The sequence below is a fragment of the Mercurialis annua genome, linkage group LG4, assembly GCF_937616625.2.
Source record: "Mercurialis annua linkage group LG4, ddMerAnnu1.2, whole genome shotgun sequence".
Taxonomy (NCBI): domain Eukaryota; kingdom Viridiplantae; phylum Streptophyta; class Magnoliopsida; order Malpighiales; family Euphorbiaceae; genus Mercurialis; species Mercurialis annua.
This window is the reverse complement of record NC_065573.1, coordinates 32,350,831-32,366,786: the sequence shown is the minus strand read 5'-3', so window position 1 is coordinate 32,366,786 and position 15,956 is coordinate 32,350,831. Positions and strand designations below refer to the sequence as shown.

The window sequence follows — 15,956 nt, the reverse complement described above, 5'->3', positions numbered from 1 at the left end:
TCCCTGTGTAATGCTGCAATTTTCCAAACACCCAACAAGCATATATTCATAGTATGTGTATATGCATTAGGGAAGAAACCAAATGGAATTGCTTAGAAATCAAGAAAATCATATAGCACCTAAAACTCCAAGCAATTTCATTAGTGGTCTTACCAATAATCATAACAGTATCAGAGAAAGTGAAGAATTTATAAATCAAGTGTTATAAAATTGGACATGAGCTATTCAACCGAAAATTGGTGATTGATTTGATCCAAAAGAAGATCAAAATTGAAAATTCCAATTAAATCAAAATTTACTTATGAAATTGTCTAAATTGTAATTTTTTATATTAAGTATTTAAATCATTACATATATAAATAGGAACTTCTTATTTATACCAGATCCATTATTTTATTTATTGACGACCGATTCTATAATTATAATAAAAATATGTATAATTTTTTTATAGATGACCAATTATACCTGAAGCATTGTTACTAACTTCATATTTAATTTCTTTTTAAAATGTTGTATATATTTTGAGAGAACTTTTTTTGCAGCCATTTTGCTACATATTATAGATGCAGATTGTATAAAATTAATTTATTAAGACTTTACTTGTATTTGCATTTAGATGTTACTAGAGATTATTTAGCTATAAAATAAAATAAAAGAACTTTGAAGGGAAATAGAAGAAATATAAGGGATTGTGAGTGACAATTACCCACAGATTTGGCAGTAATGTATATGATCCAGTCCAAATCTAACAAAGCCCAACTCAACCAAACCCCAAATTTTCAATTTCACTTCATCTTCACCAGTCAATAGGCAGCTAAACCCCTGAACCCTAATTTATTTTCAGATAATTCAATTTCGATTTTAATTTCTCTTTGCCACCATCTCAATGGGATCATATTGCCGGAGATTCATCTCCAAATCATCTCTGTCGTCTATTAAATCCGCAATCAAATCCAACGCTCCAAAATCTCCCTCTCGGCCTCCTTCACCGCCTTCTTCTTCCGCTCCTCGTCGCATATCCTTTACTTCCAGGTATACACATTATTCACATTTTTCTTATTTATATAACAAATTTACTTCGTAATTATGCATTTGTAACGACGTAATTTAATCTGAATTTTGTAAATTACTGTTATTTGAAGGTCTCCGTTTGAATTGGGAGGCGTTCAGTCGCTACTGCCGTTACACAGCACGGTGGCTGCGGCGAGGATGACGTCATGCTTGAGTACTACATCGAGGAATTGTCGTGCGCTCTCTCAGGGTACACTCTGCTGCACCTCTCCTGGCCTCTAATGCCTAACTTTTATTACTCTTTTTGTTTTACCGTGAGTAACTCCTTTTTAAATTACCTTCTCAATTCGAGCTGTTAATATGCCTTTGATTCACTTTTTTAAGTTTTTTATTTTGCATCTTGTGAAATTCCAAGTTGAAAAAGGTGATCTTTTTGGCTCATTGATTGAATTTAATTAATGCCTTTGTAGAGTTGTTTGATTTTTCCGTCCTTTTATTTTTTTTGTGGTGCTAGTAAAAGTGAAAATTTAGGACTAAAATTGACCAACTTTTGAGACTTTATTTGAGTTGCTTCAATTTGTTGAATTTTCTCTTTGACATAATTTGCTTAGTTCACTTGTAATAGGCAACTGAACCTGTTTGCTTATCCTCTACATAACTAAAACAAAGGGCGGGGATGTTTGATTTAAGTGAAGGAAGAGTTGTTTAATGGGGTTTAACACCATCTGACTAAAATATTTGGTTCCTGCAGGCACATAATTTTCTAAAGAAATAAACTCGGGACCTGTCAATTATGGCCCGCTGCATCTTTATCAAGTATGAAATTGTGAATGCTTTCTTAGTAATCTTAAAAATGATTGGTTTGTCTTAGAATGAAGTTTTTCTCTCATGTTGGCAACTAGTTTCTGCACTTCTGTGTCTAGCTGCTGAATTGGAATATGTTGTGACAATACCTAGGTGATCCTTAATAACAATACACGGGTTCAGTTAGCTATCTAGGAAATAGAAGTGTATATAGATCATGTTGCCTTGGTGAAGAGTTGCCAAGATTTATGTTTAGAAAGTGAAATGTCAAAGAGAAAGCATGTGTCTATCATTTGTTGTTGCGTATTAGTCTACACTACGTGGTTGTCATGATACCAAAATGTGTTTGATGTGATTCCTGTTGCTTCTTCCCTCCGCTGCATATGCTAGTACCATTTTCATTTTTGTGCCCAAGTCTAAACTATATAGATGCTTCTCTTCAATTTTGCTAGTACGGTTTTCATTTTTGCGCTAAGTCTAAACCATCATGATGCTTCTCTTGTATTATGCCATTTATGACGGGTTCTAGGAAAAAAATTAGTGTGAGGGGATGATAGAAGGTGCTTGCCAACAATCTAATCCAACTAAAATGTTGTTTCTCGGCTGCTGTTAACTTCTCTATATTTGGCACTTGGCAGTTTTCTGCATAGTGAAGTTAGCATAGCTTACATATGGTCTGAACACTAAAAAATGAAACTAAGAGACAACTTAACATTGATCTTGCACAACCATATAAGATTTTGCTTAATTGCAATTATTTTGTTTCAAGTAACATGCTTAGAAGAAACTGAGAATAGTATGGTAATATGGTTGCTCCTTGTCCCAGATGGAGTTGATGGTACGTGAAACTTGTGTGCTGTTTTTGGAGGTGGGTCCTGTCTTCAATTGTGCAGTATATTATGAAAGTTGGGACATTTTGGAAAACCATTGTAGATGACCTCTGTTTCATGACTTGCTATAAAATATTTCCTATTAAACATCGAAACTTGATACAATGCTTTGGAACCATGTGTTCTGATTATTAAGGAATTTTAATTGAATGAATCAAATGTTTAATAATGTCATATTCTCCTCGTAAGGGAATGCATTTGTTGGTATTCTGATCCTTTATTTGAATCAATTCTTTCTTCAGAGCTTGGTCTGTCTGTTCCAAGGTGACTTGTGAGAAGGAAATTACTGAAGCTGAAGATTTCTTTACATGATTGGAGAAGCAAAGCCTATTAGCTTTTCCTTTTATGAAGATTTTTGTTAATTTATAAATGCCGCTGAACCCTTAAAGCAGTGGAGCTAATATTGGTTCTTCATAGCCGAGAAGATTATCTTCTTATTCTTACTCTTACATATAACAATTGGATTCTATTGTTTAATACTATCAAAATATGTTATTCCTGTTGAAAGGTTTGCAAAATGTGATTCTGTCTTTTGTATTCATTATCACGAATATTTATTTTAAAAATATTTTTGGTAGCCGCCCAAGGCGTAATGATACTCCTTCAATTCTCTTTTCTCTCTTCCTATAGTTCATTACGAAAATCAGTGGATGTGGAGGTGCTGCTAGTGTCACAACTGACGTGGCTATTTAACATGAATGAAGTAGGGGGTAGCAGTGATTGAAAAATCGGACTAGAACAGCCGGTCCAATTGGCCTGGTGTTTGTCCAACTTACACCAAAGAACCGAAAGTTCAGTCCAACCGGATTGGGCAGCAGCACTGGACTGAATCAGAAAACTGGTTAAACCGACCAATTTCTTACTATTGGCAATTTTATCTTGAATTTCTAGATATTACGCAATTTTGCCTTGAATTCTTTGGATTTGAGAATTTTACCTTCAATTTCTAATGTTGGGCTATGGAAATTACTAAGAGAAACATACCATTTACGCTAGGCCTAACAATTTATTCAACCGGTAAAACCGTTTGAACCTGGAACCGCTAGCCACATGGGCCACTGGTTTGGTTTTTAAGACACTGGCCTTTCAAGTTTCAACCTCTATCCAACTACAGCCAACTTCTTTTCTGACCTCTTTACCCCACATGATCCTTCTCACCTTGCCCACCTCATTCCATTTGCCATACGATGCAAATATGTTGGACATCATAACATACACATATTCATCATCACCTTCCAATTCAATCACCTTCGCTGCGGCAATCCTCGCCACTTTTAAATTCCTACACGTTCCACAAGCACCAAGCAGAGCCCTCCAAACCGTTCCATACGACCCGAAAGCTAGTTCATAAATCATTCTCTTTGCCTGGTCAACATCCCCTCTTTGTCCCATGAGCCTAATCATCGAACAGCAATGCTCAACAGTCGGTTTGATTCCGTAATCATTGATCATTAATTCAAAGTATTGAATTCCCTTCTGCAACGGAGCCTCAGTATTCGAGATTGCGGAAATTACATTAAGAAAAGTGACATCGTCAGGATTCAAACCTTCAACGGTTCTCATTTCCTCGAATTGTTGAATCACTTTATTCGAATCGCCATTGTGAGCATAACCTGAGATCATTGCATTCCATGTTATCAAATTTCTTTCATCCAACAATCTAAACACTAACTCAGCATTCTTTACTTGTCCACATTTCGAGTACATGTCAATCAAAGCGCTACCTACAACCACAGAAGTAGCAAAACCTCCCTTTATCGTGCAACAATGAATCAGCATTCCCCATTTCAAAGCTGCAAGACCAGCAACACCACTCAAAAGAACTGAGTAAGTATATTCATCCTTTTTAAAATCATTATTATGCATTTTAGTGAAAATCTCTAATGCTTCTCGCGCTTGGTTCCTGTTAACACAAGCTGTTATGATCGAATTCCAAGAAGACGAGTTTGGATTCGGCATATTCAATAACATTTCAATAGCATCCTCTATATTGCCAAACTGAGCAATGCCATTGATCATTTCATTGTATGAGATAACATCTCGCTCAGGCATTTGATAGAAAAAATTGTTTGCCAATTCAAGATTTCCATTTCTTGCACTTGCTACAATTATGGAATTCCAAGAAATAATGTCCTTATCAATCAATTCATCAAAAACCCGAACTGCCTCCTCAACAGAACCGCATTTCCCATACATATCAATCAAACAATTCCCGACAAAAACGCCACATTCCATGCCAAATTTCACAATCTTACAGTGTATTGAGCTGCCAAGATGCAACAGACTTAACTGGCCACAAGCGGATAGAGCCACCGTGAAAGAGTACGCATCCGGACAAATACCAGACCCATCAAGCTGAACAAGTAAACCCAATGCTGTCCTAAACTGTCCAGATTGCACATACGTAGAAATTAAAGTATTCCAAGAAACTACATTTGGTTGAGGCATTTCAACAAACAGGTTATGGGCCTCATTTACTGACTCTTTAACTTTAAAAAACCTTAATAAAGTAGTGGATACAGACACATCGGCACCAAACCCAGATTTTAAAATGTAGCAATGAAGCTGTCGGCAATAAGAGTCAAGACCCAGGTCCGTAGAAGCTCGAACAAGGTGAACAAGATCATAGCCAGTAGGTTGAATGTTAGAAGAGTTGAGCAATTTAGAGGCCTTGTACAATGCCAACTCTTTACCAGAGGCACGAGCTTGGGCAATGGTTGAGATAAGAGTGGACCAAGATTCAACATGTTCAGGAATTTTATTGATATGATTAACATTGTTATATGTGGAAATGTTGGCAATGAACTTCTCATTATATAGCTTAAGTGGATAAACTTGCATATGCAGGAATAATCTATGGAGTCCCTTCGACAGGGATCTCCGCATAGCCCTTTGTTTTTAAAAACTTGATATTTTGTGAATGTAAGGCTATTATTGAAGTTAAAAATTTAATTTTAGAATAGTAGTATTATAATTTCTTATATGAGTTGAATTTGTTATGTAGGGTTATTATAAATCAAATTTGATTGATTAGTTAAACATTTCATTTTTTTTATATATTTTACTGATGTTTTGACAATTTCAATTTAATTAACTCGAATACGATTATATACTTAGGGGTGTTTGGTTTGACTAAAAAAAGTTGGAATAGAAATAGCACTACTAGAAATCCTGCTTTTAGCGACGGAATTTTCCGTCGCTAAAAGCAGAAAATCCGTCGCTAAATGCATTTAGCGACGGATTACCGACGGACTGAGTTCTGGTCGCTAAAATTTTAACGACGGGATAAAGAAATTTAACGACGAATTTTTAATAAATTAGATCCGTCGCTAATTTTTTAAAATTAAAAACAAATAAAAAAATTAATTTTTTAATTAAAATCATAAAATAAAATATAATTTAAACGGTCACTGGCCGTCACACACTCACCCGCTATATGCCACACACTATCACCCACTCGCAAATTTCGCAAATTTTCCAACTTTCCAGTAGGTCACCCATCCTCACATTGCTCCCACCCAATCCTCTTTAACCTTGTAGTTCTTCCACGTGTGACTCCATCTTAACCAACTCAGATTTTTGTTTTATATCTATGTATATTATATTTAAATATAACTGAAAGTAACAAAAAGTTAATCCCGCAATTTACTCCTTTATTTTAAAATAATTATTGTTTCATACTAATTATTTTTATATAACTAATTAATAAATTATTCTTTTAATAATTATTTTATATAAAAACAACAAATTATTACTATTTATACTTTTCTCCCGCATTCTAATATAATAATTTTATTAAAAAATAATTTTTTTTAATAAATAATTACTTTTTAATAAATAATTATTTTTTAATAAATAATTATTTTTTAAATAAATTGTTTTATAATTAAAATTATCTTAATTAATTTTTAATAAAAATAATACTTTTAGCGACGGATTACGAAATCCGTCGCTAAAAGTAAGCATTTAGCGACAGAATATTTAATCCGTCGCTAAATGTATTACTTTTAGCGACGGATGTTGCAATCCGTCGCTAAAAGTGAAAAAAAATTGGCGGGATGAATCCCGCCAAATTTTTTTAGGATTTAGCGACGGATTTAAAATCCGTCGCTAAAATCTGTCGCTAAACGACAGTTTTCTAGTAGTGTAGAAATGGCTCATTTCCATACAATCTCTTTGTTTCAAAAAAAGGGCCATGAATGGGAATTTTAAAACCCACGGAATAGGAATGACCTATTTCCTGACCTAATTTTTAAAATTGAAGGGAATAAAATTATGTGTGATTGAAAATTTTTCTATATCATGGTATAAATAAAAAAAAGTAACAAAGTGGGTGAATTTTAAGTAATTAGGTCATTGAAAAATATAAATGTTTATTAGATATTTTATTTAAAAGATAATTTATTATTAATTAATGCATATATATTTTTTAAAAAGTACTTATATTGTACACAGTTAATGGAAAAATTCTTATATGAACCTATTTGGCCACATAAAATTATAAATCATCTATTTACCGTGTGACATAATGACATTAATTAATGTGATAAACAATCAATGAATCACATTAATTCTAATAAAAATATTATCGACTGATGTAATATTTATTGATTGGTTATCACATTAACTAATACCACGCGTCACATGATAAATGGATGGTACAAAATCCTCTCGAGCTAGGTTGTTTAAAATTTGATTGCAAGTTGTTAAATTAGATTAAGGATACTTAAATTATCAACATATTTAAGTGTGAAAATCTCTATCCGTAAGTAACTTATTAATTAAACACCATCCATATATAAGCTGAAATTATAATTTGATAACAAGAATAAACAGTAAGAAACGTTACAGGTTAAAAAAAAGCCACCAAAAGTTATCTTGCGAAGAAACTGGAAAGAAGATTGGTTGCAATGTAACTACTAAAATTACACATAAAAAAATTAAATCAAACAAAAAAATTGTAAAAATTTTGTTAGGAAAAGAAACTGCCATTTCCAAACCCAAAATGAAAGAAAAAAATAAAAGAGAAATTGAAACAAAAAGACAGCAAGTTGCTTGCTGTTTCTCTCTCTCTTCTTTCACTTGTAAGAAATTTGTTCTATTGTCTTAAGTGTAAAGCTATATGCATGGTTCTATAAAAGTCGGTCTATAAGACGATCTGTGAATAAGGCGGCGCATATTTTAACTTAATATGCTCGTTCTTCATCGGGAGTGATATTCTAAATTTCCCGAATTCCTTACCTCTATAATTGCTTCGGATTTATCTTAATGATATCTTGATTCTCAAAAAATAAAAATGAAACACAAATCCACAGTTCAGCTAGATAATAAGATATACAGAAAAGAAGAATTAAGATATTTTTTTTTTAGTTTGTGAATATATAGATTGAAAGGAAATAAATAATTAGAGGGTGATTAAGCAAAAATTAATTATAGATTATGGTTAGAGATTTGATAATGAAGAAGGAGACGATCGAGGATTTAGCAATATTGGGAGGGTTAATAGCGTTACAATTTGTTTATGCAGGAAATTCTGTTTGTTTGAGTTATTTAATGTCTTTAGGTTTTACACCTTATACCATTGTTATCTTCACTACTTCTGCCACCTTTCTCGTCACCTCTCCTGCTGCTATTTATTTTGAAAGGTTAATTCATTTATTTATTAATTCCTCATTTTTTCTTGAAAATCAAAAATTTATTGATTTATGCAGAGTTATTGATGATTTCTCAACATGTTTTTTGAATTTTTGCAGACGAAAATGGCCTAAAACATTCAGTTTCAAGTTGATGATGCAGATCCTTTTTATCTCTTTTGCAGGGTAAGTGATGTAATGTAATTTCTTTTATTTTATTGTGTATTTTCTTGGAGATTTGAGAAGAAAAAAGGATTTTTAATGTATTTTTCAAAACTCCTAGCGTGTATTTTTAAAAAAATTATGATAATATTTTGAAGTTCATGAATACGAAACATTTTTTTCTTTTTAGTATTTTTCGACATGAATTATCATGAGCAATTGAATTTCTTGAAAGAAAATAACTTTTGTTCGAATGAATTCTGCATAAAATAATTTTTGATAATTCTTTGTAAATAAATTTAATTTCGTTTGATTCACTTAAAAAAATTATTAGGCAACTCTATTTTATAAAATTTATCATATTTACATCAACTGGAATGAATTCTACAATAAAATTAAACCAAACAAAGAGTAATCAAGAAGTAAAATGTCGGATTGTGCAACCTCATCCGAGCCATCGCGGAATTGTGTATGTGTTCTGATAATTGTATGTACATTATGGCAGGGTAACTCTGTTTCAATCCTTATTCTTGAAGGGAATAAAGTTAACCTCACCAGCATTAGCAACAGCCATGCCAAATCTTGCTCCAGGTCTTATTTTTCTCATCGCCTGGGCAGCAAGGTATAGTATATACATTTATATATCACCAGTTTGAATCTCTAATTAATTATTTAAGCGCTATAATTTCAATTAAACAAATAATAATAATGCTATCGGATAATCGCAATGCGCAGGCTCGAGAAAGTTAGGCTGAGCTGTATGTACAGCAAAATAAAAATTGTGGGCACATTTTTATGTGTATTAGGTGCTCTCACCATGAGCCTAATGCACAGCTCTAAACCAACAAAAAATCCAGAGTTATTAGCTCCTCCATTTGATGCGAACTTTGATATGCAAAAAATGACTGGCTGCTTGTATCTTTTGGCCGCCGTTCTTGTTATGGCTGCCAACGTCGTATTGCAGGTAATTAATCGACGCGAATGTATATGATCTTGATGAAATCGAACTAGATTATATGCCTTTGAAACTACGTAAAATGAGTAGCGTAATTTGTTTTTTTTTACAGGCTTCGACTTTAGGCGATTTTCCTGCACCAATGTCGCTATGCACTATAACATCATTCATCGGTGTGATTATGACATCGATGGTTCACTGGTTTCAAGGTTCAGGTTCCGGACTCACTTGGCCTCCGTTGCTTCTCGGGGAACTCATAGGTTACTCTTTAGTGGTACGTAATCCATTAGTTATACTTATTAAACATTGGCATAAAAACTTTAATTATGTAGTTACTTGACTATAAACTTTTTATAGAATAGTTATTATCGTTCCGTTATTAAAATATAATAAATTGAACGATGATAACCGCTAAAATCTTATGCGATTAGCCACAGTGTTGATTATTAGTTGCTTGAATTTGAACAGGCAGGTGCTATTGGTGGAACTGGTATTAGCTTCAGTGGATGGGCAATGAAGAAAAAGGGGCCAGTTTTGGTGTCCATGTTTAACCCCATTGGAACAGTCATCTCAGTTCTTCTTTCTATCATTACCTTAGGAGAAACTATTAGATTAGGAAGGTAAATCTTAATTCCTCCACAACCTTTCTTTTCTCTCCTTACAACTTAAGCTTTCTCATATAATTTATAGCTGAAGAAATTCTTAGATAGACTTTGTGCCGCTAATCCGTAAACAAATCTCATCACGTTATAACACATCATTTAATGAACAAACTTGTATTATTCATATTATTTTAATGATGTGTTATAATGTGATTCGCTCTGTCCACGAATGATGTAATGGTTAAAGTCTACTTAAAATTTCTCTTATAATGATCCGGGGTTCCAAGAAGTGAGTATAATTTATTGCTTTATAAAACACTTTTTTATATGGATTCATGTAGAAGTATGCATTCATTTTTTTTACTCTTAACACCGAACTGAAAAATTACATTTGGTTCGGTTATTAGATTTGGTTCGATTAGTTTCTAAAAGTGTGATTGTGTTAAAATTACAGCCTCGCCGGTATGCTGTTAATGTTTACGGGTTTATATTTCGTACTATGGGCAAAAGGGAAAGAAGCGTACAATGAAGCAGTGGGCATAGAGAGTGAGTACGATGCCAGAAAGCCTCTGTTAAGTTAAACAATGTCGAAATTATGATCATATTAAGGTTCTACTTTGTTTGGTTCTATCAGGCCTCTAGCTTTTCCAACGAAGAACTCGATTTTGATGGACATTTTGCGATAATGCTTTCAACGTTATCAGCTGCTTTTGCTTTGAATATATATATACATATATATATGGTTGCTGTAGCCTGAAATGCTGTCTGTATACGTGATGATACGATGTCGTTTTGTCGGAAAAAACATGATCAAACAACTCTGTACATATCTATTAAGTAGAGAGGTTTTATCTCAATAGTTTATACTAGTGGAGTTGCACATTTGTCTCTTTGTTTGTTTAGGCTTTTTTTCTAGTTTTCTTGTAAAAAATAGAGGTTTTAACTTTTAAGCTATGTTTTTGTTCTAGATTTTAAGTGGCTAGGAATTTGATTAGTTTTATTTTCTAAGTAGAATTTTGATTGGAATTTTATGAATATGCAAAAAAAAACGTTGAGTCTGTAATTTCATTTCCTTTGATTTGGAATTAGATAGAGTAGTATTGTATAAACTAAACCGGTGGCCAAATTGTATTTAAATTTGAATCTTGAATTGCACTAACTTTCGGACCAACTAGCAAGTTGTCTTTTTATTCTCTGTAAAACCAATTGATCCGGTTCATTTGCTAAAATAGCTTAATTTTTTAGGGGAATACCTTTATTTTGTAATTTTCATTGACAATCCAAACACCATTCAGTGCTATAATTGTTTTTCTTTTTTGACTTCTCTATCTGAAATTTAAAAATTAACTGTGTAGGTGTAAGGATCTTATTGTACTCTGAAAAAAAGAAATAAACGTCAATAAAACAACATTAAATATTTTTCGGCAGTTTACTCTGACGATCAAATCACAAAATGGATTAAATAGAGAATAAAAAGAGAGCACTTGAATTTTTAAATTGGCGTTAACATGTATTCTTAAATTACATCTAAAATTTCCATTCAAAAAAAAAAATTACATCTAAAATAATGTGCTTATATATGTGCGTGAGAATATATGTACCTTTATCGCTCGGATTTTCTTATTTTGATTCAGGCACTTATTATTCCGTTTAAGATCAACATTGCTCGGATTAAAGTGTTGTTTTCTCGGATTGAGATATTCAAATATGATATTATATTTGATCAAAAGGAAAAAAAATTAGCGATTTAATTTGGCTGTCAAAGAGAACCTAACCTAAGGCATAAAAGGCATAATTTAGGGTAGATTCAGAATGGTGAGGTATATGTGATTAAAAAGGCATATACATATATACCAAATATTCTTTGCTTGTTAGTCTTTTCTTGCTTCTGCCTGCTCCATAAAATCCAGTTTAGACTTTTGGTTACATTTTCGATTTCTTCGTTATTATTGTTTTTATTTATGTCCCTTTCTTTAAGCAAAAAATATTTTTCATCAACAAACTGTGCTTTTGGACCAACCGCCCACATATCTTATGGGGTACTTTACTCATTGCCCAACTCTCATCATTTAATTCCCGTTGCAAATTATTCGAATAGTTTTGTTTGTAACACTGCAAAAAACAATGGACTCTCGTATTGAATTATGACGCTTTTATTATTAGATTTTATTAGTACTATTCAAATATTCTTTCGGTCACGAAACATTGTTATTTGAGGTGATAATAGAAACTACAACTGTGAACGGATACCACATCAAACTAAGAACTCATATTTTTTCAATGTGAAATTTCTATCGCATTTGCTTTTTATGATAATCGGGAAAAGAAAAGTATTTGTGGAAAGAATTGAACTCACGATTAGCAGAGTGTTGTTTAGTGGTTATGCTATTTGAAATATAGTTTATTAATTTGTGTAAGTTCTGTTATTCAACAACTGCTGCACTATCACGGAATAATATAATGGATCTTGAGTTGCATGCTGCGAAGGATGGACCCCATTAATATAAATCTACATTATCCATATCTTCCATTGAAGCCAAGGTCACATGCTGCAAAATAAAAGGGTGCTAGTTGCTAGTAGCTTGTATTGCGGAGAGACATAATTGAGCATTGTTATACTTAGATTGCTAAACACCGCCCCTTTTTACTTAGCACCGCACAGCCACATTACATTTTTGCCCTTTTCACTTTTTGAATAGAAAACCAACTCATAAACAAAAAACATAAATCTTCTCAACTCATTGAACTCTATTCAAATTAATATTTTACGAAAATGTCGGATTCCGAACGAGATGAAAATCGCCATAATCTTCTAAATGAACCTGCAAAACATAAATACTTACGTTTAACAAATCGTAATAATATGTAATACAAAGTCGTAATAATATGCAATAAAAAATCACTGTAATTATTAAAAAAAATCATTTTAACGTTTTTTTTTAAAAAAAAAAAAATTAATTTCCGGCCGCGACGTTTCGGTCGCGGCCGGAAAAGGGGGACGCCGGCGTCCTCTCCAGAAGAGTGGACGCCGGCGTTCGGCGTCCCCTCTAGAGGAGGGAACGCCAATTTTCAGCGTCCCCTCTTCTAGAGAGGACGCCGAACGTCCTCTCTAGAAGAGGGGACGCCGAAAATTGGCGTCCCCTCCTCTAGAGGGGACGTTGGTTTTCGCCGTCCCCTCTTCTAGAGAGGACGCCGAACGTCCTCTCTAGAAGAGGGGACGCCGAAAATTGGCGTCCCCTCCTCTAGAGAGGACGTTGGTTTTCACGTCCTCTCCTCCGGAGAGGACGCCGAACTCCGGCGTCCCCTCCTCTGGAGAGGACGTGAAACGCAATCGTCCCCCTTCAATAAATTTAAATAAAAATTTGAAAAAAAACTATTTTTTACCTCGAAAAAGCCGGAAAAACTTATTTCCGAACGTCGATATTCGTTTCCCGACGAATTATACTCGTTATCCGTCATTTTACTCGACTTTTTACGTAGTTGTTCGAGTGTGTTCGAATGAGTTGAGAGAACTTTTTTTTTGAAATTTTGCTAGAGGGGCAGAAATGTCTTTCGCCTGTGCGGTGGTAAGTAAAAGCGGGCGGCGAATAGCAACACCCTTGTTATATCGCGGAGGGCCGGTGGTGTGGGACTAGTCTAGATAATTAAACCGTCTTCAAGTGCATTAAGAGATCATGGATTTAAATCTTGTCCACGTAACTAACAACTAATAAATTGAGTCTCTATAAGTCGTAAGCTATCTTTAACAGGATGGAAGCTTTATACCTTGTTATTTAAATTGTAAATTTGTATTATTTCTAAATTGTAATTTCTGTACCTTCACAGTTGGGGGTGGATATATACCCATAAGTTACAGTATTGCTCCAGCCCCGACTGGAATCGATCTTTTTATTACAAAAATTGAGACTTTTAAAGTTGAGATTTTTTTAATAGAGATAGATTTATTGTAAATTTAGGGCTAGGTGAAGGCTAAGTTTCAGTTGAAAAATTAAGATGATAGTTTATTGGTAAATTACATATTTAAGTTCCCTCCATTATAGCAGTATAAATCAAATTTAGTCCTTCAATTATATTTTTACATTTTATTTCTTTATATTGATTAGTTAAAATAATATTCCATTTAAAAAAATAAACTTATTGAATTGTTAAAATCAAAATTAACAACTTTTATTACTAAGTACAACTTATTGCTATAAACATATAATTGTAAATTGCAAGTGTAGGAATTTGATGTTGATAAATAAAAAAGAAGGACTAAATTCCGAAAACAGTATAAGTGCAGGGACTTAAATTAGCATTTTGCCCTTTCCTTAAATTAAATCTCTTCCTAAGGCAACAATGAGACAAAACTGAAGAGGCTGTGCGTGGAAAAAGAGCGCGTATGAAATGTAAGATGGCTGTAGAATTAGAAACCATGCAATTAAGCAACAAATGTGAAGATTTTGATGGATGATAAAGTGTAAGAATGGTATTTATATAGTACAATTAAATGCAGAGTTATAAAGTGGAGCAGCGGAAGAAGAGTCATTTGATGTGTAGTCTGCCGCTCTGAAAAAGGTCCACACGCATCCAGATGGCTGAATCAACAACAAAGTAGCAAGTGTGTATACGTACGTACTTGGTACTTCTCTGTATAAATTTTCAGTTTTTTAAATTATCCAAACAGGATAACTGGCTGGTTTTAAATTCAACCGGTTGAGCCTCCGATTCGGTCTGATTGTTTAATCACTAATTAGACCATATTGGAATATATGATTTTCGAAAGAATTTGATAATTTGTTTTTGTCAAAAGATAATATATTAAGGCGTTTCAGTTTGTTTTTTAATTTTTTAGAATTTGATAATTGAAGATGTAAAATATATGCACACACATTAGGATTCGAACCCGAAATTTTCATAGAATTTCTCAAAATCAGAACGAGTCTTTGATTGGTACCTTCTTAAACCATTTGACAAGGCTAAAAGAGCAGGTTCATATTTGTCCCAAGTTTCTCTATGGGAAGCTAAGTTTGACTTTATTTTGGAGGTGGTCAATGCATTAATTCAAGGTTGAAGACTTGAAGTAATGTTGGTGCATATACGTTGACAATGGAATTCTAAGTGCAAACTTAAACTTGGAGTCCTCAGCTTGTTCAACATAATATGAAAATTGTTGAAATTGAAGCATTTTTCTTCTAATTTTCAAGAAAATTGGGTTTACTATTATATGGTATGGATCAACCCTAAAGTTTAATGTCAGACAAATTTCAAATGATTATGATGATCCATTTAGCACATTTTAGTTATCTGAACCTACATACAATTTTATTGAATCAATTAATGTCTTGTCTTCATTTGAATTATATTTTATTTTAAGAGATAAATTTTAATTACAATGAGAGCATTGTTATAATTTTGAAAGACTAATTTTCAACTTTTATCATATGTATTTCTGGCATATGAATCCCAAAGTTATACACCCGCCATCATCTATGCAACTAGCTTATGATTTTATGTATATATTTTTTTTAGATATATATAATATTCATGATACTTTTAAAATACTATTTATTTATATTGTAAGGATTTAACTTATTTATAATTAAAATAATTAATATACATATAAATTTAGTAATTTTAATAATTTTAGTAATTACAGTTATCAAATAGACTTATTTAATTCAGTTTTTAAAATAATCAGCAATTATTATTTATAGCACTTAAAATTCAGCACTTAATTTTCAGTTTTATCAAACGCCACCTATGTGAGAGATTAAGAATTGTTTCTAAATCACCTTATATACGGAAAATTAATTTATTGAAATAGATGAGTTCCTAAAGAAAATTAGAATTTATTCTTCTCCTTTTTATGTCTATGCAAATAGTGACTAAACGAGTTTGTTCACGAGTTTCTTCGATT

General features: G+C 32.8%; 3 protein-coding genes across 11 annotated transcripts; 2 read left to right on the top strand and 1 right to left on the bottom strand.

Annotated features, from left to right (window-relative positions):
- The first annotated feature begins 754 nt into the window (after positions 1-754).
- LOC126678111 (protein NONRESPONDING TO OXYLIPINS 2, mitochondrial) lies at positions 755-3,223 on the top strand. Of its 8 annotated transcripts, none has more exons than XR_007640670.2 (5): positions 756-1,032; positions 1,143-1,325; positions 1,763-1,827; positions 2,642-2,683; positions 2,948-3,223. XR_007640670.2 is itself a non-coding variant. In XM_050372993.2 (4 exons), the coding sequence occupies exons 1-3, from the start codon at positions 887-889 to the stop codon at positions 2,659-2,661; spliced, it is 285 nt and encodes a 94-aa protein (XP_050228950.1). In that variant the 5' UTR covers positions 756-886; the 3' UTR covers positions 2,662-2,683; positions 2,948-3,223. The 8 variants fall into 8 exon arrangements, 3 of the variants coding, with proteins under 3 accessions (XP_050228950.1, XP_050228949.1, XP_050228947.1); XR_007640673.2 differs by having other exon boundaries at positions 757-1,032; positions 1,143-1,261; XR_007640672.2 differs by lacking the exon at positions 1,763-1,827 and having other exon boundaries at positions 755-1,032.
- Positions 3,224-3,323: 100 nt separating this feature from the next.
- Positions 3,324-5,656, bottom strand: LOC126678110 (putative pentatricopeptide repeat-containing protein At5g47460). Its single transcript, XM_050372989.2, has one exon. The coding sequence runs from the start codon at positions 5,589-5,591 to the stop codon at positions 3,792-3,794; it is 1,800 nt and encodes a 599-aa protein (XP_050228946.1). The 5' UTR covers positions 5,592-5,656; the 3' UTR covers positions 3,324-3,791.
- Positions 5,657-7,663: 2,007 nt separating this feature from the next.
- Positions 7,664-11,024, top strand: LOC126676830 (WAT1-related protein At5g47470). Of its 2 annotated transcripts, XM_050371123.2 has the most exons (8): positions 7,664-8,350; positions 8,459-8,524; positions 9,006-9,122; positions 9,236-9,464; positions 9,568-9,729; positions 9,924-10,075; positions 10,512-10,603; positions 10,692-11,024. In XM_050371123.2, the coding sequence occupies exons 1-8, from the start codon at positions 8,145-8,147 to the stop codon at positions 10,697-10,699; spliced, it is 1,032 nt and encodes a 343-aa protein (XP_050227080.1). In that variant the 5' UTR covers positions 7,664-8,144; the 3' UTR covers positions 10,700-11,024. The 2 variants fall into 2 exon arrangements, with proteins under 2 accessions (XP_050227080.1, XP_050227079.1); XM_050371122.2 differs by having other exon boundaries at positions 7,665-8,350; positions 10,512-11,024.
- Positions 11,025-15,956: the final 4,932 nt, after the last annotated feature.